We start from the raw sequence: 25,081 nt of genomic DNA, 5'->3' as shown, positions 1-25,081 counted from the left end.
TTTGAGATCCCAGGGACACTGTGGTCCCCCTCCAAACATCCAGCCTGAAGACACCCTTGGGGTGGCAAGGAGGCCGGGACCATCCGTGTCCCCTTGCTTTTTAATCCTTGAAGGTCTGGGGCTCACTGCTCAATGGGTCACAGGGGTGGGGTGGCCCTAGGTACACAGTGATGGGAGTGGAGAAGGTTGCATTCCTCTTGAAGGGAATGTTTCTGCTGAAGAGGGCAGTGACACCCTGGAGAGGAGAGAAGGGGAGAGGTCCCTGTCAGCAGCTGAGACCCCTGGGGTGCTGGTAGGGTGAGGTGCTGGGGGACTTACTGGTAGTCCACGGGCTTGCTCCAGCCAGAAGCTGGTTGGCTGCTCTGTCAAGTAGTTGTGGGGCTGCAAGTGGAAGCAGAGTGACAGTGGGCCGGAGGGACAGCACACTCAGGGGGACACAGGAGCCTTGCAGCCTCCCTGGGAGCTGCCACAAGCTGGGGGGTGGGGGAGGTGTCTCCTGCCTGTACCTGAGTGATGGATGGAGGTGTGGGCTGGAAGCCCCTGGCAGCGTAGTCCCGGTGCGTGGTGGAGACAGACACCATGGGCTGCGGGCGGGGACGGATCTCCTCCTCTGTCTCCTTACTGCAGTCAGAGCAAACACCCCTCAGCCCTGGGGTACCCCCCACTCCATGTCCCCTCTGCCAGGGCACAGCCCCAAGGATGGGTGTCATGCAGGGGTGCAGGCTTGCCTGTATTTCTCGTAGAGCATGGATGCCAGTGTGGCCTTCCGCAGCCCTGCAGAGGGGAAAGTGCCATCAGCCCCCCCAGCTGAGATTCCCTCAGTGCCTTTCTGGGGGGCACACGGCTGAGGGGGGCTCAGTCTCACCTTGCCGCAGCAGCAGGGCCCTGTGTGGTGGGCGGTAGGTGTCCGTGGTGGAGCTGTCGGTGAGTGAGGACAGGAACTGATGGAGTGGCAGTCCGTGGAAGCCGCGGTGGTGGGCGGAGTCCTCACTGCCTAGCTCCTGCCCCAGCCCAGAGTTCAGGGGGTCCACGACTTTCTAGAGATGGACAGTAGGGGCTGTGGAAGGGGGTGGGAACCCACCCCGCAGTGCCCCCCATGCCTGCTCCTGGCTTTTAGGCTTTTGATAGCGCCAGAGGCACAAGCTGCAAAAAGGGGTCACAGTCCTTCCAGCCAGCTCCCTGGGAACGCTGGAGCAGGGACACCTGCAGCTTGGGCAGGGCTGACCTCTCCTGCCTGGTGGAGGTCTGCTGACCTTGTATGGCTGTCCCAAGCTGAGGGGTGCCCGGACTGCCCCTACACTGGGCAAGCTCTCTTATGACACTTGAACAAACCATGGGGTCCCCAGACTGTGGCACATTTTGACCCATCAGGTGCCCCCCAAGCCTTGCTTGCCCCATATCTCTGTGATCAGCTGTGACATGGAACTCCTGCCCGCCAGCAGCAAGATCGTGGCTTCCCTCCCAAAGCCTCACTGTCACTCCCCACATGCCTTCCCGTGCCTTTTGTGCTATCGAATTTCATCCCCTTTCTACCCACTGGGCTCAAGGTCATCTGGGAAGTCCTGGCTCAGCCAAGGGTGGCTATCTAAAGAGAGGGGTTTACCCAGGAGCAGGGAGCATCACAGAATCAGCATGTGGGATACGGTAGGGCCGGTTGAGGGCCATTTTCCCTGATGGAGTTACCTCCCCCAGCCAGGTGCGGATCGGGCGGCCCCGTTGGGTCACTGGCTGGCTGGGCTGCTCTGCTGGCTTTGGTGGGGAGAGGGGCTCCACCGGCACCTCCTCGCGACACGTTCCCCACTTTCCAAGCCAGGGAGGCAGCTTGATCTCAGAGGGATCGTTCCCAGTCTCTCGGGCTGGCTCAGGGCTGGGCACGTGTGGCAGAGCCTCGGCAGGCGGCTCAGTGGGCATCTCCGGCACCTCGGCTATGTCCGACATCTCCTGGAGCCTCTTGGCGGTGGCTGTCAGTGGCTCCTCATGGCATGGAAGCTTCTCCATGGGCATATCAGGCCGGCGGATACCACCCTGGACCCTGCCCAGGCATGGTGACCTCTCCCCAGGGCATGTGGGACCCACATGGCCCGTAAGAGCTACCCTGGAGATGAGAGCAAACCCTGAGGAAAGGCAGCGGGGCACATCCTTCAGCCCCTCCTTGCCCACCACATCCCCAGCCCCCACCAGCACGGGGTCCTGAGGCGAAGGACCCGGGGTCCCCTGCAGTGTCACCCCCACACTGGGACAAGGGACAAGGAGGGATTTCCCTCCGTTTGGGGGACAGAAGCAACGCCTGCTGCTGGGTCTGCGCTCCGGAGGGGTCTCCCCCTCCACAGCTCCCTTCTGCCCGCTTGACCTCCTGCAGCAATATCCTTCCCGCTGTCTCCAGCCCGGGGCTCTGCCCCTCATATCCACCACCCTCCTCCCTTATCCCCCCCCTGCTCCCCCCTAATGCCCCACAGGCCGTGCCCCCCAGCTCTCCCCCTCGGGGGTCACCCTGAGGGGTCTCAGTGCCCCCCGGTCCCCCTCCCGGCCGCACCCCCAGGGGCTGCCGGCTCCCGGCTCCATGGCGCGTGCGCGGGGGGCTGGAATGCGCATCTCTCCATGGAGACGACGCGCGGCGGCCGCGTGCGCGCCTCCCATTGGCGGAGAGCACGGAAGGGGCGCGGCCAGAGCCCGTTATGGGTGGGGCCAAGAGGCGGGGTCGGATTGGAGAGGGGGCGTGGTCATGGGGAAGTGGGCGTGGTCAGGGATGGGGTGCGGGGGAGGGGGAGGGCAAGGAGGTGTGGGGAGATGGTGCAGGGAGATGGGGGTGAGGAGGGATGAGGGTGCGGGAGGATGGAAGTGCAGGGGTCGGGGATGCAGGGGTGATGGGAGCCGGCGGTGTGGGGTCACGGGGGCGCAGGGGGGTTAGGAATGGGGGGAGATGCCATGCGGCGGTGCAGGTGGACGGGGGTGCGGGGGCACCGGGGTCCAAGGATGCAGAGATAAGGGGGTGCTGGGGGGGCGGGGAGCGTGTGGGGCACAGGGGTGCAGGGGAGTGGGGGGCGCAGAAGCACGGCCGTGGTCGCACTGCGAGGCTCAGTCTGTCCCCATCCCTGGAATCCATGTCCTCCCCCAGTCTGTCCCGGTGCCCTGGACAGGGGAGCACTGTGCCTGGGCAGGACCAGCTCAGCCCCACTGTGGCGGCAGGAGAGACGTGCCCAGGGCTCCTGGGGACACGCTGCTGCCCACGGCTTGACCCAAGCGACCCCCAGCCCCCACACACGCCCGCCCGCCCCAGGGACCCCCAACTGGCCCAGGGTGACGGGGCCGGACGTGCCCGGCGCCTGGCTGGGTGCAGCCGGCGTGGAGCAGCTGCCTCCCCTCGCCGCGAGCCCTCGCTGGGCCCCCGGCCCCATCCCTGCGGGGACCGAGCAGAAGAAGGGCCCTTTGATAGCGGGCGGCGAGGGCTGTTATTGCAGCGCTCTGCGGTGTGCGCCGGCGGGGCACCGCGGGCTCGGCGCTGGGGCCTCTGTTTTTCCTGGCTGGGAATGTGCCTGGCCCCTCTGGCCTCGGCCGGCCCTGTGGGGGCCCCCCACCGGGGACCGGCTCCTCCCTGCGGGCGCTCGGCCCCACGCCAGGCAGGGGCTCCTCCGAGCCCATCTGCTGTGCAGCTGCAGCGATCAGGAGAGGCAGGAGGCATGGCCCGAACTCATCTCGTGCCTCCCCCATGCTGGGGCAACACCAGCCCTGCTGCCGCTGAAGAGGAGTGCCAGGATGTCCCCGAGGGCTGGGGGGTCGCTGTGAGGGTTCTAGGGTGAATACTGATGGTTCTGCCCCCACGCTCAGCCGCGGGCCCAGCACTGGCCCCTGCGGTGCACCCGTACTTCAGCTCGTACTGAAGGAATGGCAGCTTGGGCTCCCTGTCCCACCTTGCACCCTGGGTGCTCTTCCCAGGAGCATCCCCAGGTTCCCCACCAGACACATGTGGGCTTGCCAAAAGCCTGGCCAGGCAGGGAGGTGCCTGGAGGACACTGAAGAGACACTAACAGCACCACAGTACAGTGCAGGACAGGAACCCTAGCGATTCCAGCCCGGGGGGGTGCATTCACTGTGGGGCAGACCAAATCCTGGGGTGGCCAGTGGGGCATCTCTGTGGGGCTGTGACCTGACAGCATCACCGTGGGGCAGCAGCCCAGGAGCTGCTGGAGCACATCTGGCTGCCTCTTGCCGGCTGACACATCCCCCGCAGCCCCCCTGCCCAGCTCTTTTGGGAACTTGCGTCATTTGTGATCCTCCTCAGCTGAAGAACCAAAACAGCCGTTGGCCCTCATCCCCTCTGCCCTCCCCCCCTCAGCCCCATGGGGCTGTGACCACTGTCTTGCCCCGCAGCTGCTCGGGGACTGACAAAATAAACCTGGCACAGGAAGAAACACTATGGCAGGCGTCCAGCCCCTGACCTCGCGTGCCAGCACACGCCCTCAGCCCAGCACAGCATTCCCTGGAGGGCTGCTCCACATGAGCCCTGGGGAATAATGTACGGGGGATCCCTGGCCCCTCTTCGGAGTCCCCACCTCCCCAGTGATACCCAGCCCCGATTTGGGGTACCCATCCCTGAGGCAGTTATCCTTCGTCCAAGAGTGTGACCCCATCCTGCGCTGAGCCTCGGAGGCAGGAAGCACTACCCATCAACATTTTTAAGGCTCATTTACACCCCAAAAACATTCCCCATGCTATTCTGGGTGTGTATGTGTGGGAAGCGAACTAGGCTCTGCCACAGCCCCACGCGGCTCCCGAGGGGCCCCTGCCGCCAGCGCCACCGAGCCGGGGGATGAACAGAGCCACCATTCTCCCTGGCGGGCTGCGGTCCCCTGCACAGCGGCTGGCGGGGGCCCAGCCAGCCCTGGCGGTGGTGCCAGGTGGGCCATGCACCGCGCCAGCACCGGCCCCCGCCACTAAATATAGCCCCGGCGCCCAGCCACGGAGCAGCGGGAGCGGGAGGCACGCAGCAGGGAGCGGGCGGCCGCATGCGCGGAGCCCCCGCGTGCGCTCCCCTCGCCGGGTGGATGTGGACACGTGCAGGCACGAGACTGCGGCCAAGGGGTGTAAACACGTGTGCGTGTACAGTGCTGGCGGTGTTTTGCGTGTAGGGGAGCCTGGGGTGTGCAGTGCAGTGAGTTTTCCACTGCAGTGCACACACAGGCGGTGCAGGGGGGGTACAGGGCTATGTGTACGTGGAGGGGGCAGCAGGCCCGCCCACCACTCAGCCTGTTCTGCCCTGCGCTCTGCTCAGGGCTATGAACCCCCTGGGAGCTCACAGTGAGGTCCCTCTAGGGTAAGGAGGAGTGAGTACATGTGCAGTTATCGCTTTTAGATCAATTAAATGCAATTAGCTGCTTTTGCAGAGCAGAGAAGCATCAGTGCCCAGTGTGGAGCTCTGGCAGGAACACAGTGGTGCTTGGGGGGCACACTGAGGCAGGGTGAGGGCATTCAGGGGTGCAGGCACTGTGTGGTGGCAGTGGGTCTGGGCAGGTAGCACTGAGCATGGTGTGCTGCTGACAATCCTGGGATGTTCCCCAGTTTGGGGGCACCCTTGTGGCACACAGCCTGCTCCCCCCAGCCCAGCACCAGGGTGGGCCTTTTCCCAGTGACATGTGGGCACTCCCTCAAATTCCTTTTGCTTCAACCATGGGGCTCCAGAGCATCTCTGGCATGGGCAGGTTGGCATGTGGGGAGCCCAGACCCTCTGCAAAAAACAGGGTAGCAACTCCCCACTGCTGCGACACCAGAGGCCAGCCCTGCCCAGGCCAGGCACCCCCACCCCTAAGAAACCCCCACACCTAAAAAAGCCACCTGGACACAGAGCCACTGAAGCCACCACCAAGGAGATGCTTTATTGGGGGGTGGTGGGCAGTGGGGGGTCAGCCAGGGGGCCAGCCCATCTGCCGCCCCCCCAGGACATGGAGGTGCAGGTGGTAGACGGACTGGGCACCGTGCTTCCCATCATTGATCACTGTCAGGAGAGGGACAGGAGTCAGGCCACCCCCTTGCGTGCCCAGGACCACCAGGGAGGGTCCTGCCCCATGGCACTGCAGGGGACACCAACTCACCGAGGCGGTAGCCGTCAGCCAGCCCCTCTGCCTGTGCTGTGCGTGCTGCCACCACCAGCAAGTGCCCCAGGAGCTGCAGGAGAGGAGAGCAGGAGGGTCAGCACTCAGTGACCACTACTGCCAATGTCCCAGGGACTCCCCTAGACTCACCTCGGTGTCTTGGGGACCCACACGGCTGATCCGGGGGATGGGGCGCTTGGGGATCACCAGGAAGTGGACAGGGGCTTGGGGGGCCACATCACGGAAGACCAGGCACTGCCAGGGGGCACAGGGTGAGCCCCACACCTGTGGGTGCTGCCCCTTCCCCCGGTGGGGACACATGCCCTGCTACCTTGTCCCCACTACCTTGTCATCTTCATAGAGGATGGTGGCAGGGATGGTGCGGTCGATGATCTTGCTGAAGATGGTGGGCTGCCCACCCGCCTCCTCGCCGGCCGCCGCTGCCCGCTGTGCCTTGCTCACCTCCCCATCCCTCCCGCTGGGCGCCGACACGCACCGCTGGGCCGGGAGGGCACACAGAGCTTAGGGCCTGTCCCCGAGCGGGGACGGGGACAGCGAGGCCAGGGCGGGCAGGAGCACAGGGAGGGGACATGCATGCGAGAGTGATGGAAGGAGGGACGCACATGGGGTGATGGGGGACACGGCTGGGAGTGAAAGGGGAACACATGCGCGACTGCACGCCGGGATATGGGGGCGATGCATGTGGGGGTGGTGGGGCGCGTGATGGGGGAATGCACATGAGAGTGATTGGACTAATGCATGGGGGGTCATGGAGGGTGTGAGGGGGATGTGGTGGGGGTGCACGTGGGGACCGATGGGATACGTATAGGGGTCCTGAGGGCTGCACATGGGGTTGCTGCTCGGGTACGACCGGGGGATGCACAGGGGTTGACAGCGAGGTGCACACGGAGGTAACGCATATGGGGATAATGGGGGGCTGTGTCCACGGGAGTGACGGGGGTCTGTGCCCACGGAGCTGACGGGGGGGCTCTGCCCACGGGGGTGCAGGCCGGGTCGGGGGTGGGTGCGCACGGTGACCCGAGGCCCCGTTCCGTGCCGTGGGGGTGCGCGGGTCGGCGCTCACGCCCGCCGCGGACCTTGCCCGAGGGCGGGAGCAGCGGCGAGCGTCGCGCTTGGCGGGGGCCCGGCCCGGTGCCCCTGTCCTCCCAGCCCACCCCGCTGTTTCTCCCACCCCGATGTGTCCCTCCTCCCCCGCGCCCACCTGCCCCACTCGCAGCGCGCCCCGCACCAGGCCCCGCGCCAGCACCGCCGCCATGGCCGCCGCTCCCGCCCTCCCCCGTCACTCATATCCCGGTCCCGCCCCACGCCCCTTAAAGCGCCCGCACCCGCCCGCGCCCACGCGTGACACGAAGGCGACCCCCGCGTCGCAGAGTCCCGGCGGGGGCCCTTTGAACGTGGACAGGGTCACTTCCTCCCTGGGGGGAGTCCTGACCGCGGGGATGCCGCCCGACCTCCCCTCCCTGTACGGGTGGGTGTTGTGACCACGCAGTTAAGGAGCCCGGGTGGGAGGCTGTGCCCGGCGGGTTTATTGCTGTTCAGAAGCCCATGCGTGGGCGCTTGCGGCGGGTCTGCGAGGCAGAAGAGAGCTGGCTCTGGGAGGAGGGGATGCAGAGCTGGCTGGCCTGGCTGCCAGGGAGCTCTGGTGGCTCAGGGGGCCCCTCGGCCCACACCGACAGGTAGTCCCGCAGCGTCTTCCGGCGCTCCTTGGGGATGCCGCGGCAGCGCAGGCTCTGCGAGGACAGCAGCGCTTCGTCGGGTGCCGGCGAGGCCGGGGGGCTGCCGGGTAGGGGGCTGCTTGCTAGGGGGGAGCTCTCCTGGGAGAGAACGTGTGGGCGGCTGGGGGAAAGCAGTAGGGGTCCTCCATCGCTGAGCTCGGACAGCTCCGACTGGTAGGTGAGGGAGGAGGTAAAACTGGCCGAGAGACTGCGCCGGCTCCGTGCTCGTTTCTGCCGCCGCCGCCGCTCCCGCAGAGCCCGCTGTCTCTGTGCCACACTGAAGCTAGTCCTGTCCTCCCACCACCGCTCCCAGTCCCCGGACCAGGCTGCTGTCAGACGGGTGCTCAGGAGGTCCGGACCCTCCTCTGGCTCCAGGGGCTGTGGCAGGGCAGGGGCCTGGAGGGACATGGGCTCCCAGCGCTGGATGTGGCCCCCTTCCCACATGACCTGGCGCAGCCGCTGCCGCACTTGCCTCTGCAGGGCAGTGGGACCCATTGGCCCCTCCAGCTCTTTGCGGGTGAAGAGGCGCCTCTGGCTGAGGCTGGGGGGCAAGGAGCGCTGGGGGGGCTCCCTGCAGCCTCTGAAAAGAGCCCTCAACCAGCGGTGGTACTGCAGGGCTGCAGCTGGGCTGGGCACCGCTGGGGTGGGCTGGGGGCTGGCACAGGGCTCCTGGGGCAGTTCAGCTTCCTCTGGAGGTGCTGGTGTGCCTGTGTTCTCCTCTTCCTCCTCCTCCTCGTTGATAATCACCTCCAGGTTGGACAAGTAGAACGTTTGCTCTTCCTCCTCACTGCCCAAGCCCAGTGGGCTGCTGGCTGGAGCCTCGAAGAGAGGGGAAGAGCCAGGGGCTGTTGTGGCCTCATCCCTCAAGGTGGGTGCAGGGGGACGCACTGCCTCGTGGGTCAGCCTCTGGCAGAAGACATCCCCAGCCTCGGAGAGCTGGAAAACCAGCATGGTCTCACAAGTCCCATCCTCTTGCAGCACGGCGGCCAGCCCTGCAGAGGCAGGAAAGACATTTTCACCAGGGTTCCAGTCCCGCAGTTCCTGCAGGGGCCTGGCCAGCAATTGGGGTTGCCTCCACTCCTCAGTGGGCACTTACTGCCGGATCCTGACCTGCACATCATTTTCTAGGTCATTAATCTCTTGCACAGGGTTGTTTGGGGCTTTGCTTTCACTTTGTCAGCCACCCTCCAGCCAGGCCATGACAAGGGCTACACTGCACCCTCCATTCCACCTTCTCCACTGCCAAGACCTGCACCCCAGGGCAGTGTGGGACACTCACCTGCAGCCGGGGCTCCGAGGCGCTGCTGGAGCAGGTGGTGGCGGTGTGGGAGTTGGGTGGGCAGGTGCTGCAGGCACCCAGCGATGCTGTGTAGCTTCTGTGGAGCCCCTGCCAGCTGGCAGGCCGACTGGCTGCCCCCTGAGGAAACACACCCCAAAAACCGGGCAGTGAGCACTGATGCCAGGGCAGCAGCTGGTCCCAGCAGTGAGGAGGCTGGGACACAGGCACAGAGAAGCCAAGCCCTGCAGCACCCCTGGAGCTCCATCTCTCACCCCGGTATTGCAGCAGCAACAGTTCCTGGGTGCGGGATGCGCCGAGCAGCACCTTATGGGTCCTCCCAGGATCCCCTGGCATCAGGTGGGCAAAGAGTGGGGGGGCCTTCATCATGTGTGCCCACTTCAGCACAGGCACCAGTGGCAACCGCTCATCCAGCACATACATGGAGAACTGGGGCAGAGGGCACAGCTGAGCAGGGGCACACCCCAAAAGCGACCCCCCTGCCCCACAGGCATTGGGAGAGCCAGCTGTGCTGGGTGTCTCTCCCAGCTGCCAGCTCTGGTGGGACTCACCTGGGTGGTGACAAGGTACTGTGAGGGGTGAGCCCTGCCCAGGTACATGGGCAGCACCACGCGCTCACCCTGCTGGCAGCCAGCTTCCTCGCCCACCTTGAACAAGTCGAAGTGGCATTTCTTGGGGGCCTGCAGCAGCACAGCAGGGTGCAGTCAGCACTTTGGGCTGGGGAACTCTCTCCCCTGCCTGCCCCCAGCCCCGTGCCCACCCTCTCAGGCCCACCCTCCCAGGCCCAGCCTCACCCGGGCATCCAGGCACTGCAGGCCGGTGCGGTCAGCACAGTTCAGCACCCGTGGGTGGGCAGTGAAGTCGCTCCAGCGCCAGGGTGAATGGTCTCGAAAAAACATGGTCTGGGGGTCATGGCGGAGCTGCTGCAGCCTGCGGGGAGATGGCAGCGTCAGCAAAGGGAAGGGCTGCCCCTCTCACTTGGGCTCCCCGCCCCCTGAGACTGTTGTCTGCATGAGCTCCCAGCCAGCCCTGAGTGCCTCATCTCACCCTGTCTCGACGCTCCAGAGGTAGACGGTCCCACTCTGAGTGCAGACTGCCAGCTCCCCAGGAAGGTGAGGGCTGCAGGATCACAGAATCACAGAATATGATGAGTTGGAAGGAGCCCACAAGGATCATCAAAGTCCAACTCCTGGCCCTGCACAGGACCATCCCCAAGGGTTACACCATGTGCCTGAGAGTATCATCCAAACGCTTCTTGAACTCTGTCAGGCTTGGTGCTGTGACCACTTCCCTGGGGAGCCTGTTTCAGTGCCCAACCACCCTCTGGGAGAAGAACCTTACTCTAATATGAAAACTAAACCTGCCCTGACACAACTTCAGGCCATTCCCTTGGGTTCTGTCACTGGTCACCACAGAGGAGAGATGAGTGCCTGCCCCTCTTCTTCTCCTCATGAGGAAGTTGTAACTGCGATGAGGTCTCTCCTCAGTTTCCTCTTCTCCAGGCTGAACAGAACCAAGTGCCCTCAGCCCCACAGCTCCTCATGTGGCATACCCTCAAGGCCCTTCACCATCTTCACTGCCCTCCTTTGGACGCTCATTAAAAACCTGGCACGGCATCACCCCCACAGGGAGCAGGGCAGCACCAGCAAAGCCCTGTCCTGCAGCACATACCTGACAGTGAGGCAGGAGGCAGGCACATCCGTACGGATGACCTGCAGTGGGGTGGGAGCTGTCCCTGTCCTGCCTGGCACCCTCCAAACTCCGCAGTGATAGTCCGAGCGGACTCCAATGAAATCTGTCAGGCAGAAGGAGGTGGCACATGAGCTGGCAGCATCCCGGGGGCTCCCTGCCACCCCTTCACCCCAAGTCCTGCCTGTCCCAGGGCTCGCTCACCTTCCCCATCCACTCGGGCTGCAGCCACCTGCCAGATGCGCCCGCTGAGTTCAAACTGTGCCGGGGAGCCTCGGGCACGGGGCAGCTCCTCCAGCACCATGTCCTGGAAAACTGAGATGCCAGCTAAGGGCAGTACAACATGACCACCCTTCCCTTCCCTCCCCTCCCCAGGGACACCCCATGGAAAGGATACAGAGGTGGTTCATGGCCTGCCCTCCGGGGTACACCAGGCAGCCAGTACATGACCCTGTGTCACCGGGGGGCAGCCAGGCCAGTGCCCCCCCTGTGAGGCTGTCATTGAAGAGCAGGTCAGACCACTGCAGCAGCAGCTCCTCGTGCAGGCAGTCCGCCAGCAGCCCCAGTGGCACCTCAAAGAGCCAGTCACGGCACAGGTGGGAGAACCAGCGCAGGCGGGAGGCCAAGTGCTGCCGGTGGCAGCCGCTGCAAGGCACAGACAGCATCAGGTGAGGGGACAGAGGAGCCCTCCTCAGAGCTGTGCAGGGCAGGAGACATGGGGACACACTCACCGCCGGGCCTCCAGGCGGTCAATGTCCTCCATCAGGGCCGTCATCCGGATGGTGCTGCTCCGGGCCGGCCTCTGCGGGGAGGAGCGGGCAGAGGTTGGGGCTGCAGGAGGAATGGTGGGCGACAGCACTGTTCCCCCTGGGACTGACACTGACCTTCAGGCTGGAGTTGCCCAGGTAGAAGTTCTTGTGCAGCAGGCGCCCCATGGAGCCGAACGCATCCTCTGGATGATCCACAAAGAAATGGCCCAGCTGTGCAGGAAGGACAGGGATAAGTTGGGCTGTGCAGAGATCCCACACTCCCCTCCAAGGTCCGTGGCAGGACACGGCGCCCCCAGTCCCACCTGCTTGGCGAAGTCCAGGGTGGCTCCAGACCTGCCTGGCCGGAGCTTCCTGCACACACTGTTGCGGTATAGGATGTCCTGAGGAGTGGGCGACGGGATCCAGCGGCCTGTGGGGAGAGGGCAGGGGCCGCCTGGCACCGGGACACGAGCACCGGGACAACGCTCAGCACCCCCGGGCACGGGTGGAGGCGGGACGGGATGCGCCCCGAAGGGCCGCCGCGCAGCATCCCCCGCTGCTCCCGCGGCTCTCACCGGCGCTGGGCGGCAGCACCGGCATGGCCGCGGCCTCGGCGGGGTTCCAAGTTTCGTCCTTCCCGCCTCGGCGGGGCACGAACGCCGACTGCGCCTGCGGGAGGGGGAAAGAGGAGAGTCAGAACGGTCCCCGCGCGTCGCGCCGGGCTCCCTCGGTCGCGCCGAACCCCCGCGGCCCGGGCAGGGCCTCACCTGGCGGCGGCTGGGGCCGGGGCTGCCCTCCAGCACCTGGCCGTGCTCGCCCCAGCCAGCGGCCGGCGCCGGGCCGCCCTCTTCCCGCGGCGGGCCGGCGCCGAAGTAGGACGGGAAGAGAACGGCGGGGAACTCCATGGCTCGGGAGAGGAGCGGGGCCGGGGGTCCCGAAGATCCCACGGGACCCGCAAGCACAGCGCGGCCACCGGGAATGGCGTCACCGCCGCCACGCACCAATCAGCTCCCGGCAACAAAGCGGGGCCGGAGCGCCGCCCGCGGCACGGCGGCGCGGGGCGGAGCGCCCCCTGGCGGCTAGGAGGAGGAAACGCGCCACGGGCGGGGGGAGAAGGACGGGAATGGGATGGGACCGGGATGGGAGCGGGACAGGACCGGGATGGGAATGGGACGGGACCAGGATGGGAACGGGACAAGACCGAGATGAGAACAGGACAGGACCAGGATGGGAACGGGACGGGGGAGAGGGACGGGAATGGGACAGGACCGAGATGAAAACGGGACAAAACTGAGATGGGAACGGGACAGGACGAGGAGGGGAACGGGACGGGAGGAGAGGGACGGGAATGGGACAGGACCGAGATGACAACGGGACAAAACCGGGATGGGAATGGGACAGGACTGGGTTGGGAACGGGACGGGTAGAGCGGTGAGACAGGGACGGGAACGGGACAGGACCAGGACTGGAACAGGACGGAGGGAGCGGTGGGAACGTGACGGGAACGGGACGGGACCGGGGTGAGAACGGGACGGGACCGAGATGGGAATAGGACAGGATGGGAACAGGATAGGATAGTTCCCGGGATGGGAACGCGACGGGGATAGAGGGACAGGAATGGGACAGGACCGGGATGGGAACGGGACAAGACTGGGATGGGAACGGGACAGGACCGGGACGGGAACGGGACGGGGGAAGAGGGATAAGAATGGGACAGGACTGGGATGGGAACGGGACGGGGGATGCGGTGGGACCGTGACGGGAAGGGGACAGGATCGGGGTGGGAATGGGACGGGATCGAGTCTAGAATGGGACGGAGGGAGCGGTGGGACAGGGACAGGGCGGGGGGAGCGGTGGGACCAGGACGGGAACAGGATGGAGTCGGGCGGGGGGAACGATGGGACACGGCTGGACCAGGACCAGCATTGGGGAGCCATTGGAAGTGGAACCCACCGGGACACAAGCAGGGCACGGGCATTGTGCTTCCCACTTGCCTCCAGGAGAGCAGAGGGACCACTGCGGGTCCACCTCCTGGCTCTCCGTGGCTGCCCTGGCCCTGGCGCTTTGTGCCCGTGGGGTGTGGATTGTGGGGCCACGGGACGGCCCTGAATGTTTTGTGTGAGGTGAAAGGGCAGCTCCTGGAGGATGTTCTGTGGGGAGTATGGGATGGGAGAGGAGCATTCCCATGAGTAACTTGCTGTCTCCATCCTGGCCAAGGAGGGTGGTGATGTCAGGGTAGTCTGGGGATGATGTCATGGGAGTTTGGGGAAGTGTGATGAGATCGTTTCCAGTCAGGATGCCCTCATCCTAGCATGTGGTGCCCCGACCCCCCCTCTGGAACACCTCCTCTGTAAGATAAATGTTATAATTTCCTGTAAGAAGATGACAACCATTGTTAGAAAAACATTGGACCCCCTTAAGCAGCCCCCACAGGTACCCCTGTCTCCCCCAGCCCCAGTGTATGCCCTCAGCCCTATGCCCCTCTCCACCACCCCTCTGGGTGTGGGCCTGTCCTGGGCTTCCCTGGCCCATGTCCCTGTGGCCTGTAACCCCATTCCCAGCCCATTTCTTGGTTCCAGCCCCATGTCTCTCTCTGCCAGCCTATATCCCTGCCTGCAGCCCCACGTCCTGACCCCAGTCATTGTCCCTGTCATCAACTTGTATCCCTGTCTGCAGTCCTCAGCCTATATCCCTCTCCACAGCCCCAAGTCCTTCTGCCTCAGCCCTGTATCTCTGTTCCCAGCCTATATCCTTGTCCCCAGCCCCATGTCCCTGTCCCCAGCCTATATCCCTGTTCACAGTCCCAAATCCCCATCCCTCAGCCCCATACATCTGTTCCCAGTGTATACCCTTGTCCCTGTCCCCAGCCCGTCCCGCGCCCCCGTTCCGGACCCATACCTCTCTCCCAGCCCCACGTCCCCAGCCCTGTGTTACCCACCCTCCCATCTCCCTTCCCGCCCGCGCCTCTGTCCCCACGGAGTCCCGGTCAGCGCCGGGTCCATCCCGGGTTGGGGGGACCGGCGGGGGGGGCGTTGCTGGGAGTGGGCGTGGCGTGGCGGTGATTGACGTCCCCGGAGGCCAGTGGCGGCGCGGGGGCGGCCCCGCGGGGGCGGGGCGGGTGACGTCACGGCCTCCGGTGCGCGGCGGGGCGGCCGGTGGCGCGCGCGCCCCTCGGCAGCCGCGGCGGCGGCGGCGGCGGCGATGGCCCCGCGGGGCGGCGGGGGCGGCGGGCAGCGACCCCCGCTGCTGCTGCTCCTGCTCCTGCCGCTCCTGCTCCTGCCGCCGCCCGCCGCCGGTGAGCGCCGCGGGCATTCCCGGGGGGCGGGGGTTTGGCCGGGGCGGGGGGGGGAACGGGTGGTGGGGCGGCGGGGCGAGCGCGGGACACGGGGCGCGGGAGGCGCACGTCGAGGGGGGTGCGGGTGCGGCGGCGGCGGGTGCGTGTGTGCGGTGGGCTCGGGGACACAGGGGGTGAGGTTGGGGTGGGTATGGGGTACGCGAGCAACGGGACGCGGGGCGCCCGCGCGGTGGGGCGGGCGGGAACGAAGCGCGGGGGTGTGTGCGGGGACAGCGGGGGTGCGGGCTTGGGGCGCGAGGAGCAGAGGACAGGGCGCCGTGGGACAGGGGGGTGTGTGCGCGGGGGGCGGGAGGTGCGCGAGCGGCGGGACGTGTGTGGGGTGTGCGCGCAGTGGGGCGGGGGGCGGACGGGAACGGAGCGCGGAGGTGTGTGCGGTGCCGTGGGGCGGGGGGATGAGCTTGGGGTGCGTGCGCGGTACACGAACCACGGGATGTGGGGTGTGCACGCTGTGGGGCGGGGGGGCGGGTGAGATGCGGGGGGCGGGAGGGCTGAAAGTGCGGGGCGCGGGGTTCCGTGCGGCGGGGCAAGGGACATGAGCTTGGGATGGATGTGAGCTACACGAGCAATGGGATGTGGGGCGTGCGTGCAGTGGGGCGGGGGGCGGGTGGGAATGGAGCACAAGGGTGCAGCCATGGGCGGATGGCATCCCGGGATGTGGCGTGCGCGTTCAGTGGGACACAGTGAGTGGGGCGAGCACGCAGCGGGGTTTGGGGCATGTCTGCAACAGGGGACAGAGGTGCACCCAGCCGGGTGCGGGGGGTGTATGCCATGGGGCAGGGGGTGCACGTGCCGTGGGGCGCGAGGTGGGTGTGATGGGCGTGGAGATGTGTGTGCGGGAGGGGGGCTGTTTGCATAACGGGGTATGGAGATGCTTGTGCAAAGGGTTCGGGCTGCCTATGGAATGGGGTGTGTGGGTGTGCGTGCCGTGGGACAGCACGGCGGTAAGCATACTCCGTGGGGCACGGGGCACCCGTGCAGTGGGGCACAGAGTCAGATGTGCAGTGGGGCACAGAGGTGTGCATGCCAGGAGAACGCGTGCAGTGCCCAGGCGGTGGAACACCCTGGGAGGGAGGCGTGTGCGTGAGCAGTGAGCGGGCCCAGGGGGCTGCAGATGTAGGGTAGAGGGCTGTGTGCGTTCAGGGGGCAGCGGGGATGGACGGCCTATAGTGATGGGCGAGTGCACCCAGTCGAGCGTCGGGATGTGCGGGGAGGGATATCGGCGGGAGTATGTGAGGCGAGGAGCAGGTTATGGGGCACGGGGAGCTGGCTCGGTAAGCAGGTGCGGAAGAGTCTGGGTTAGGGTGCATTCCCTGGGGAGGGGGTGCAGCTGGCCGGGGGCTGCCGGTACCGGGGGCAGCGGCGGGGCGGCTACGGGAGCTGTGCGCGGTGCTGACCGCCGGCCGCGGAGCTGTCCCCGGTGCTGACCGCCAGACGCGACCTGGGGCTGCGGTCCCAGGGAGGGGGTTCCCGGGAGGGGGTCCCGCGGATCCGGCCGCTGGCCTGATGCGGAGGGCCTTTTGCTTTTTTCCTTCACCTCACTCCGCTTCCATGGATAGAAATCCCTCTCCATCCCACAGCAACCCTCCCGTGCTCTGGCCGCACAGCCACAGCACTTCAGACTGACCCTCTGCCTGCAGCCAGCTCCCCCCAGCTTGTCCTGGCCGAGTGAGCATGGGGGGACCGCGCTGAGACTGGACAGCTCCGAGTGCTTCCCCCCATTCCCCCTCCTGGAGTTGTGTTCAACACCTTCTCTGGGGTCCCCTGGCAGGTCACTGTCCCCACGTGGGGCTGTGGAGTGACTTGGTGGTTCCTGGTGGGGAAGTTGGGATCAGGTGCTCTTGCACTGAGGAGACAGGTGTTCCATGCCTGGCTTGTGTCGGCTGGGAGTGAAGGGGAGGGGGAGCTGCCTTTGTTCCAGGCAAGGGAGCAGATGCATGTCAGTGTACAGCCGGCTGGGGCTGCACACACACAGCACAAACACACGTGCACACGAGCACATGCGCACACTCCCGGCCAGGAACACGAGGTACAAAGCAGACCCTCGTCTCAGCTCTTCCACTCCCACTGGATGAGTCCTCCTGGGCATAGCCCTGCTCCCAGCCCATCCTCTGCTGATCTCTCCCTTTCCAGCATCTTGTGAGGAGGTGCATCACATTCTTGCTGCATCTCTGGGGAATAATAGATGGGTCTCCAGGCCGGCAGTGGGGATAGTGGGGTAATGGTAGGGTGAAATTACAGCTTCTGTCTACAGACCTGCTCTCCCCTGTCTCTACTGTGCCAAAGAAGTAGTTGCTGGGGCTCCTGGAAATCTCTGGAAATCAAACAGCCAGGCAGTTGGACAGGTGGAGGTGGCCCCAGTGTGTGCCGTGGGCTTACAGGAAGTGTCTGTCAGACATGAGGCTGTGCACAGCCATGCACACCCGTGGATGTGGGTGTGCACACCTCCACTTCGCTGTGCATGCAGACACCACCCACGTGTGCATATGTGCACACATATGTGCACCATTCCTCCCACACAAACTGGGAGGCTGTGCAGGAGGTGCTCTGCTCGCTCCTTCTCACAGGTCTAATATGGGACTCTGCACTTTATGATGGGCTCTGTGCTGAGCCACCCCAGCAGGTAGAGAAGGTGGAATCTGTGTTTTTGTGGGAGATGACCTGTTAGGACATGAAGAATATTCCTTTATTACAGGTAAAATGCAGGGAGCGGAGCATGAGCAGCAGGGACCAAGGGCTCCTCAGGCTCCAGAGGATCAATGCCCACAGCTCAGTAAACTGGGCTCTAGGCAGTGCTGAACCAGGAATGATGCAGACTGTGCCAGGGCTGGGAGACACAGCCGGGCACAGCTGACACCATCCCTGGGGACTCACCAAAGTGGCATAGTCCCAGGCCCTCCTGCTTTCAGGCTGCTGGATTTCGGACATATTGAGAGCCTGAATGGGTGTGCCTTACCTGGGAGGGGTGCTGCACAACTGCTTCCCCAACCCTTCACCCTACTTGGATCCCTTGGATCTCCTTTGCAGATGGGCTCTTTGTGACAGACTACTTCACCCGCACACCACGCAAGCTCAGCCCCTTCCGCTCCTTTGCCAGCATCGAGCTCTTCCACTTCCACATCCCTGAGGACACAGTCATCGCTGTCTGGAACCTCATCACCTTCAAGGAGCAAGGTGGCACCTTTGGGGATCAATGCCCAGATCGTAGCATCACCGTGTGAGTAAGAGCCTGCTGTGTCTGTTTCCTGCCTGCCTCTGCCTGCCCCTGCTGCACCTGCCTGGACTTGCCCCAGAGCCTGCCTGCTCTTGCCTGCTTCTGACTTGCACAAGCCCATGTACAGACAGAGTCAAAGAATCATAGGATCATAGAATGGTTTTGGGTTGGAAGAGACAGTAAAGATCATCTTGTTCCAGCCTGCTGCCATAGGCAGGGACACCTTCCCCTAGACCAGGGTGCTCAGAGCTCCATCCAGCCTGGCCTTCATGCACATACACATGCAGGTATATATGTGTGCACAGCTACATGCACTTATATATATGCATACACATACACATGTGTTGTGGTTTACACACTGCCAACTGAGTACCACGAAGGTGCTCTCTCAGTCCTCAGTTCCCCCACTGGAGAGGAGAATTGTGAAAAAACAAAACAAACCAAACCAAACAAAAAAAACCCAACCAAAAAAACCCCTCATGGTTGAGATAAAAACAGTTTAATAATAATAAAAAAATGCCAGTAACACTAATGATGAAACAACAACAGCAATAATAATAATAATAATAATAATAATAATAATAATAATAATAATAATAATAATAATAATAATAGCAACAAAAAGGAGAGAGAGACATAAACCCAATAAAGACAAGTGATTCACAAGACAATTGCTGACCATACGCTGACTGATGCCCAACCTGTCCCCCAGCAGTGACTGTGGCTCTGTGCCAACTCTCCCCAGTTTATACACACCAGGCATGATGTTCTGTGGTATGGAATATCCCTTTGGCCAGTTTGGGTCAGGTCTGCTGGCCGTGTTCCCTGTTTCTTGTACACCTGCTGACTGGCAGAGCACTGGACACTGAAAAGTCCTTGACCTAGGGTGAGCCCTGCTGAGCAGCAACCAAAATGCCAGTGTGTTACCAACATTATTCTCATACTAAATCCAAAACACAGCACTGTACCAGCTAGAGAGAGAAAAGGAACCCTACCCCAGCCAAAACCCAGACAACATGCACGCTCACTCCCCATGAATCATCTTCCCAGGACCATTTCAGGCTCCACTCTTTTGTGCATCTCATACATGAACTGTTTTGCCTGAACACCCACTCAGGGAAGCTCACAGTCTCCGGCGAGGTCCCAGCTTACAGATGGCTTCCATAATGTCTTTAAGTTTCCTAATAGCAGAGAGGAAAGACACCCACGTATAGGACATGCTGGCCCTGCCACGATGCTTAGCCTGCACCCTGCTGACTGCTGTCTCTCCCGCAGGTATTTCCGCTCAGGGGCTCCCTCTGTCATTAACCCGCTGCACACACACTTCCCCAGGGACACAGCTGTCCCTGGCTCCTTCGCACTGACCCTCACCTGGACCCTGCCCAACCGCACCACGGGGGTGTTCAATGTCACCAGCCCGCTGCCCGGGGACTGGTTCCTGGCTGCCCACCTGCCCAAAGATGAGGGCAAGATCTCTGTCAAGGTGAAGGGCCTGGAGGGACTGGGGGGTGGCAGGGCTCGCTGTAGGGCTCCTCTGGGGCCTGACTGCTCTGGGCTGGCAGTGCCCAGCACAGGTGACCCAAGTGGGACAATGCCCTGTGCCTTTTGTCTTGTACTAACTGTCCTGCTGGTGTAGGGGCTCTACGAGGAGTGCCAGTATCTCTTCCAGCCACAGCTCATCGTGCAGCGCCTGGTGAACATCGCTGTGCTGTACCCTGGTCATGTCACTGAGCAGAGCATGGCCCCCCACAACCGCTCCTGCCTCTACAAGTGAGTGCGAGAGGGTCTCCTAAGGTGGGAATATCTTCAGGGTGGGGAGCTGAGTCTCCCATCCCTCTGGTTTGCCTCCCCAACCCTCTTGGTCCATAGTGGTGGGCACAGCCTGACACTGCTGTCCTGCAGGGTGTTTGTGCCCAGCTACACATCCCGAGTGCTGGTGGAGGTGCTGCGGTGCCGGGGGGCCGAGGGCTGCCCTCTCTGGCTGCGTGTTCGGGCCAAGGCTCCTCCCCTGCACAACTCCACGGCGCTGGACTGCCGGGAACACACTCCCTGCCAGCTGGCACAGGACCTGCCCTTCTGGCAGCACTGGTACTATGTGCTGGTGGAAAAACACCCTGGCGTGCCAGGCACCGTCTCTTTCCAGGTCACCGTGCAGCTCACAGGTGAGTGGGCACGTGGAGGTGTGAGTGGGGACATGGTCTTGACTTGCTTTGGTACCTGGTGGAGGGGCAAAGGATGCCCACAGAATTTGGCCCTCCTCTGCTGGGATGGGGACACTGAGAGGAGTTGGGGCTGGGTTGCAGATGGAGGTGAATGGTGGGCAAGAATGGGAGGTGGGAGCTAAGAGGGGGCAGGAGCTGTGTGGTGCCCAGGCTGATGGCTCTGCCCCTCCAGACTGTTCCCGACCCAGCCTGGCCCGGCCACCCTTCCTGCCCTCCAGCGCTTCCATGAACATGCCCCACTCCTTTGGCTCTGCGGGCGGGCTGGGGCTGGGGGACAGCCCTCCACCCGCCAGCCCCAACAGCACAAAGCACCCAGTCCCCATCCCTGTTGCCCCTCCTGCCGGAGAGCGGTGCTGGCCTGTCCGACCCACGCTGCGCAACGAGCTGGACACCTTCTCCGTCCACTTCTACATCTTCTTTGGGCCCAACGTGTCAGTGCCGCCCGACCGCCCCGCTGTCTTCGTCATCAACCTCCTGCCAGTGCTGGACAGTGGAGGGGTGCTCAACCTGGAGCTGCGGCTCAACGTGGTGAGGTGGCCACATGTGCCCTGGATGGGGTAGGGCAGCCCAGCGTGGGGGGTGGCCTGGGAGATGAGTGATGTCAACATTGCAGCAGGGCAAGGAGCAGGATTTGGGCTGCTTTTGGGTCATGGGCCATGGCTGGGGAGCTCTTGGGTGATGATATTAGGGTGCTCCAAGGGCAGGATGATGGCATGGGTTTGGGATGTTCTTGAGTGAAGGACAGTGGGTTAGGGCACTGCTAGTTGATGTGCCATGATCCGGGTGCTGTCAGAGCAGGAGACATCCCTGGCACTGATTTAAGGCCATCTCCTCTGCCAGAGCTCCCTGTGTGGTGAGAATGTGACAGTGTTTGGGTGCCTGAACCATGAAGTCCCACTGACGTCTGGTGACAATGCCTCAGTCACCTGTGAGACAGGTAGGCTGGGCTGTGCATGTCCATCCTGCCATGGCTGTGGGGGTTGCACTCTCCTTGTGTCTGGCGAGAGGCTGGGTGGGGGCAAGTGGCAGCATGTGGCTCTGGAGCCTGGCACAGGGTATTTGTCCCTGTCCCAGCTCTGCCCAGGGCAGAAGACTGCATCCAGCCCTGCTCACCCAGAGCTCTCCTGGCCCACAGAATCCCTGGCAGGCTTCCTGCTCTCTGTCAATGCCACCGCCAGCCTCAGCCGCCTGCGGATCCCCTACCCACAGACGGGCAGCTGGTACCTGAGCCTGCGCTCACTCTGTGCCACGGAGCATGGGTAAGAGCCCTGGCATGTCCCTTCCCTGTGCCCCCAGAGGGCTGTCCCCACCATAGCCTGTGTCTGTGTGTCCTGTGGGTCCATGGGTGTGCCTGTCCCCCGCGCTGTGTGTCTCACTCATGTGTGTGCACGTGGCTTTGCGGGCTGCGTGTCACTGTGTGAGTGCTGCGTGGGCACGGATGGCTCTATCTCGCGTCTGCCTGACCATCTGTGGGTCCCTGCGGCTCTTCCCTCTGTCTCGCGGTTAGGAAGTGCCTGTCAGCTCGCGAACGCCGGGCATCTGTCAGTGCCTGCCCGTCTCCGCGGCAGAGCCCATCTGTACCCGCGCCCGGGAGGGAACCGGGTTGTCGCTGCGAGGACAGGGCTGTGCGTGTGAGGGGGCGGCTCTGGTCAGGCTAGGGCTCTGCTCAGCATCTCCAGGGACTTGTCGTGTGCCTGCAGCTCTGCTTCTGGACTCTGTGTCTGCCCGGAGCCGTGAGAAGAAGAGAAGCTGGTGTGTGTGGGGGTGTGTGTGGGTGTGTGTGTGTATGTGTGTGTGTTTGTCTGTACGTGTGAGGGTGCGTGAGTGCGGGTGGTGCTGTGTTCACATTTAGTGCACACATGTGTACAGCACTGCACGTATGTTTGAGTGCACGCATGCAGGCAGCTCTGTGCTCATGTTTGGGTTTGTTCAATCAGTCAAGGCTGTGTGTGTTCTGTGTGCATGTGTGTGCAGATTTGACTGTGTGAGCACATACATGGACAGCAGACACACATGTAACCAGCACTGTGTGCGTGTTTGTGCATGTTGGGCTGCCTGCATGTGCACAGGCAGCAGTTGGTGCGTGCTATCATCATGTGGGGCTGTCTGTGCTCCTGGTGTGCCAGAGCTAAGGAGGTGCTGGCTGTGCCCAGAGCCCTGTGCGTGGGCGACGCGGGGCAGTGGGGATGCTGTGCCTTCCCTGAATCCTCCACTGCATTTCTAGTTCATGCTGAGTTACCAGTTACAGTCAGTTCTTCCCGACAGGGTCACATGCAGGCATTGCAGGGCACTGTGTTTGCACAGCAAAATCCAAATGAAATTAGAGTCAGCTGAGTGTGTTGCTAAAGGCCAAGGGGGCCTAGTTGTGGCCACATTCTTCCTGCTCACATAGGCTGGCACAGGCAATTGCTGCACGCGAGATTCTCGTGGACCAGCTTTCAGCTGCCATATTTAACACCAAAGCAGCTGATTTCTGCACTCTTCCAGTCCCCGGATCTCCCATCACCTGCCGAGTCTGGGTGCAATGGGTGCCTCTAGTAGAGGCAGGAGCTGCTCAAGGCAAGGCAAGGGTTGACCCCCCTTCTCCTGCACCAAAGGTTTGAGCCCTGCACCAATGTGACAGCCGAGGTGTACCTGCGTGCCTACCTCTCTCCCTGCATCAACGACTGCGGCATCTACGGCCAGTGCAAGCTGCTGCGCACCAACAACTACCTGTACGCTGCCTGCGAGTGCAAGGCTGGTGAGAGCTGCCACTGCACCCAAGGATCCCCCCAGCACCCTCCCCTTCTCCCTACGGGTTGTGCATCCCATTAGTCTCTGCAGGGTGCTGGAAAGGGGGTTCCCTGCTCCCTCCCCAGCCCCTGTGAGTGCTGCAGGGGTGACAGTGGCTCTCCCTGGTCACAGGCTGGAACGGTTGGGGCTGCACAGACAACGCTGAGGCTTTCTCCTATGGCTTCCAGCTCCTCTCCACACTGCTGTTGTGCCTCAGCAATGTCATGTTTGTGCCTCCCGTGGCCATTGCTGTCCGCAGCCACTACCTCATGGAAGCTGCTGTCTACATCTTCACCATGTTCTTCTCCACTGTGAGTGTTGGGTGGGGGCAGCTGAGGGACAAGTGAGGGGCTAGGGCTGTGCAGGGCAGCTCTCATGCTCTTTCCCTGCTACCCCAGTTCTACCATGCCTGCGACCAGCCAGGCATTGTGGTGTTTTGCATCATGGACTACGATGTGCTGCAGTTCTGTGACTTCCTGGGCTCTCTCATGTCCGTCTGGGTCACCGTCATTGCCATGGCCCGGCTCCAGCCTGTGGTCAAGCAGGCAAGTGTGGGGAGGGGAGCATGCAGGGCATGATGAAAAGGATTTGTCTTGACAGGTGCCCCACTGCCCCACAGGTGCTGTACCTGCTGGGAGCCATGCTGCTTGCCATGGCTCTGCAAATGGATCGCCACGGGCTCTGGAACCTTCTGGGGCCCAGCCTTTTTGCTTTGGGGATAATGGCCGTCGCCTGGGTAAGATGTTGTCCCTTATATGCCCACCCTAGCTTCACTCAGCATCCTGCCCAGCCATCTAGCCCTGCTGCCCTGCCAGCATCTCCCCTCTGCTGCCATCACCCTTCCCCATGAACTCCTCTCCCTGGCTCCTGGGGGATGTGGCACCGTGGCACAGGGGCTGTGCCTGTCCCTCCTGCGGCTCCCTCTCCCAGCCTGTCCTTTCCCCACCACAGACGGCTCGCACCATCCGGCGCCGCCACTGCTACCCGCCGACCTGGAAGCGCTGGGTGTTTTACCTGTGCCCGGGAGCGCTGATTGCAGCAGCCGCCGTGCTGCTCTACGCCTTTGTGGAGACAGAGGAGAACTACTTCTACATCCACAGCATCTGGCACCTGCTCATCGCCGGCAGCGTCGGCTTCCTGCTGCCACCCCGTGCCAAGACCAGCCGGCGCCTGGGGCCACTGCCCCGGCGCAAGGGATGTGGGTACCAGCTCTGTGTCAATGAGCAGGAGGAGCTGGGGCTCGTCGACCCCGCCGTGGCCTCCATCAACAGCATTTGTACCAGCTGATGCTGACGGCAGCTCAGACTCCTCCAGCATGGACAGCACCCGCTCTCATTGCTGGCCACCCACCCCCGGGAGTGCCAGGACTCCTCTGGGCGGGCACACAGCCACCTGTGCCACCCTGTTCTTCCAATTACAGCCTGATTGAACTTGTTTCCAGGGGTTGTTGTGGCTCAGTCTGGGGCAGAACTGGGGGGAGTTAAGGCTGAGCTGGGCCACACTCCTCTCTTTGCCAGCCATGGAGGTGCTGAGGGGATGTGACTGGGTGTAGAAAAGGAGAATGGCAACTGTCTCTGGCTCTTGCTTAGTGCTCTGTAGCAAGAGCTGCTGCTCTGCAGTAGCTGCTCTGGGGCTGACATAGCTCACAGAGCAAGGTGACTGGCCAGAGGGCTGCAGTCTTTTGACTCCTGATAGGACAGGCTGCAGAGCTGGGATGCCTTTGTTGGGTCACTGTGCTCTCACAGCATGGCCGTGATGCCTCACCTATGGATAGCTGTGCTGTGCCAGGGCAGCCAGAGTCCCCTGCAAGCCAGCAGGACTGTGGGGAGACCACAGCCCTGGGGCAGCTGCCACTTGGGAATGATGCTGGTACTGCCTGCTGTGGCAATGCACAGGTCAGAGGGTGCTCTACCTGCAAGGGCCACATCCCCAGGAGCCCACAGCCTGCTGGTGATACCACACTG

At 63.3% G+C, this 25,081-nt stretch overlaps 4 protein-coding genes across 5 annotated transcripts; 1 reads left to right on the top strand and 3 right to left on the bottom strand.

Annotated features, from left to right (window-relative positions):
• Positions 1 to 56: 56 nt before the first annotated feature.
• On the bottom strand, positions 57 to 2,649 carry SPAG8 (sperm associated antigen 8). The gene is made up of 7 exons (XM_064643136.1): positions 2,534 to 2,649; positions 1,684 to 2,095; positions 866 to 1,037; positions 729 to 774; positions 507 to 621; positions 319 to 381; positions 57 to 235 (listed from the first exon to the last, which is right to left on the bottom strand). The coding sequence occupies exons 1-7, from the start codon at positions 2,635 to 2,637 to the stop codon at positions 101 to 103; spliced, it is 1,047 nt and encodes a 348-aa protein (XP_064499206.1). The 5' UTR covers positions 2,638 to 2,649; the 3' UTR covers positions 57 to 100.
• Positions 2,650 to 5,842: 3,193 nt separating this feature from the next.
• On the bottom strand, positions 5,843 to 7,393 carry HINT2 (histidine triad nucleotide binding protein 2). 2 transcript variants are annotated; one of them, XM_064643020.1, is made up of 5 exons: positions 7,309 to 7,393; positions 6,432 to 6,584; positions 6,237 to 6,341; positions 6,087 to 6,159; positions 5,843 to 5,989 (listed from the first exon to the last, which is right to left on the bottom strand). In XM_064643020.1, the coding sequence occupies exons 1-5, from the start codon at positions 7,360 to 7,362 to the stop codon at positions 5,898 to 5,900; spliced, it is 477 nt and encodes a 158-aa protein (XP_064499090.1). In that variant the 5' UTR covers positions 7,363 to 7,393; the 3' UTR covers positions 5,843 to 5,897. The 2 variants fall into 2 exon arrangements, with proteins under 2 accessions (XP_064499090.1, XP_064499091.1); XM_064643021.1 differs by having other exon boundaries at positions 7,336 to 7,377.
• Positions 7,394 to 8,587: 1,194 nt separating this feature from the next.
• TAF1C (TATA-box binding protein associated factor, RNA polymerase I subunit C) lies at positions 8,588 to 13,535 on the bottom strand. The gene is made up of 12 exons (XM_064642218.1): positions 13,511 to 13,535; positions 12,325 to 13,207; positions 11,881 to 12,226; positions 11,693 to 11,788; positions 11,540 to 11,610; positions 11,206 to 11,453; positions 11,013 to 11,123; positions 10,791 to 10,914; positions 10,167 to 10,238; positions 9,914 to 10,049; positions 9,671 to 9,799; positions 8,588 to 8,814 (listed from the first exon to the last, which is right to left on the bottom strand). The coding sequence occupies exons 1-12, from the start codon at positions 13,533 to 13,535 to the stop codon at positions 8,722 to 8,724; spliced, it is 2,334 nt and encodes a 777-aa protein (XP_064498288.1). The 3' UTR covers positions 8,588 to 8,721.
• Positions 13,536 to 14,737: 1,202 nt separating this feature from the next.
• On the top strand, positions 14,738 to 24,553 carry TMEM8B (transmembrane protein 8B). Its single transcript, XM_064642861.1, has 13 exons — positions 14,738 to 14,852; positions 17,937 to 18,126; positions 19,399 to 19,606; positions 19,760 to 19,893; positions 20,026 to 20,285; positions 20,518 to 20,873; positions 21,186 to 21,282; positions 21,481 to 21,604; positions 22,943 to 23,085; positions 23,250 to 23,428; positions 23,516 to 23,662; positions 23,737 to 23,853; positions 24,069 to 24,553. The coding sequence occupies exons 1-13, from the start codon at positions 14,759 to 14,761 to the stop codon at positions 24,402 to 24,404; spliced, it is 2,385 nt and encodes a 794-aa protein (XP_064498931.1). The 5' UTR covers positions 14,738 to 14,758; the 3' UTR covers positions 24,405 to 24,553.
• The last annotated feature ends 528 nt before the right edge of the window (positions 24,554 to 25,081 follow it).

This window comes from Pseudopipra pipra, chromosome Z (genome assembly GCF_036250125.1).
Source record: "Pseudopipra pipra isolate bDixPip1 chromosome Z, bDixPip1.hap1, whole genome shotgun sequence".
Lineage (NCBI taxonomy): Eukaryota > Metazoa > Chordata > Aves > Passeriformes > Pipridae > Pseudopipra > Pseudopipra pipra.
The sequence above is the reverse complement of the archived record's forward strand: the minus strand, read 5'-3'. Positions and strand labels throughout refer to the sequence as shown.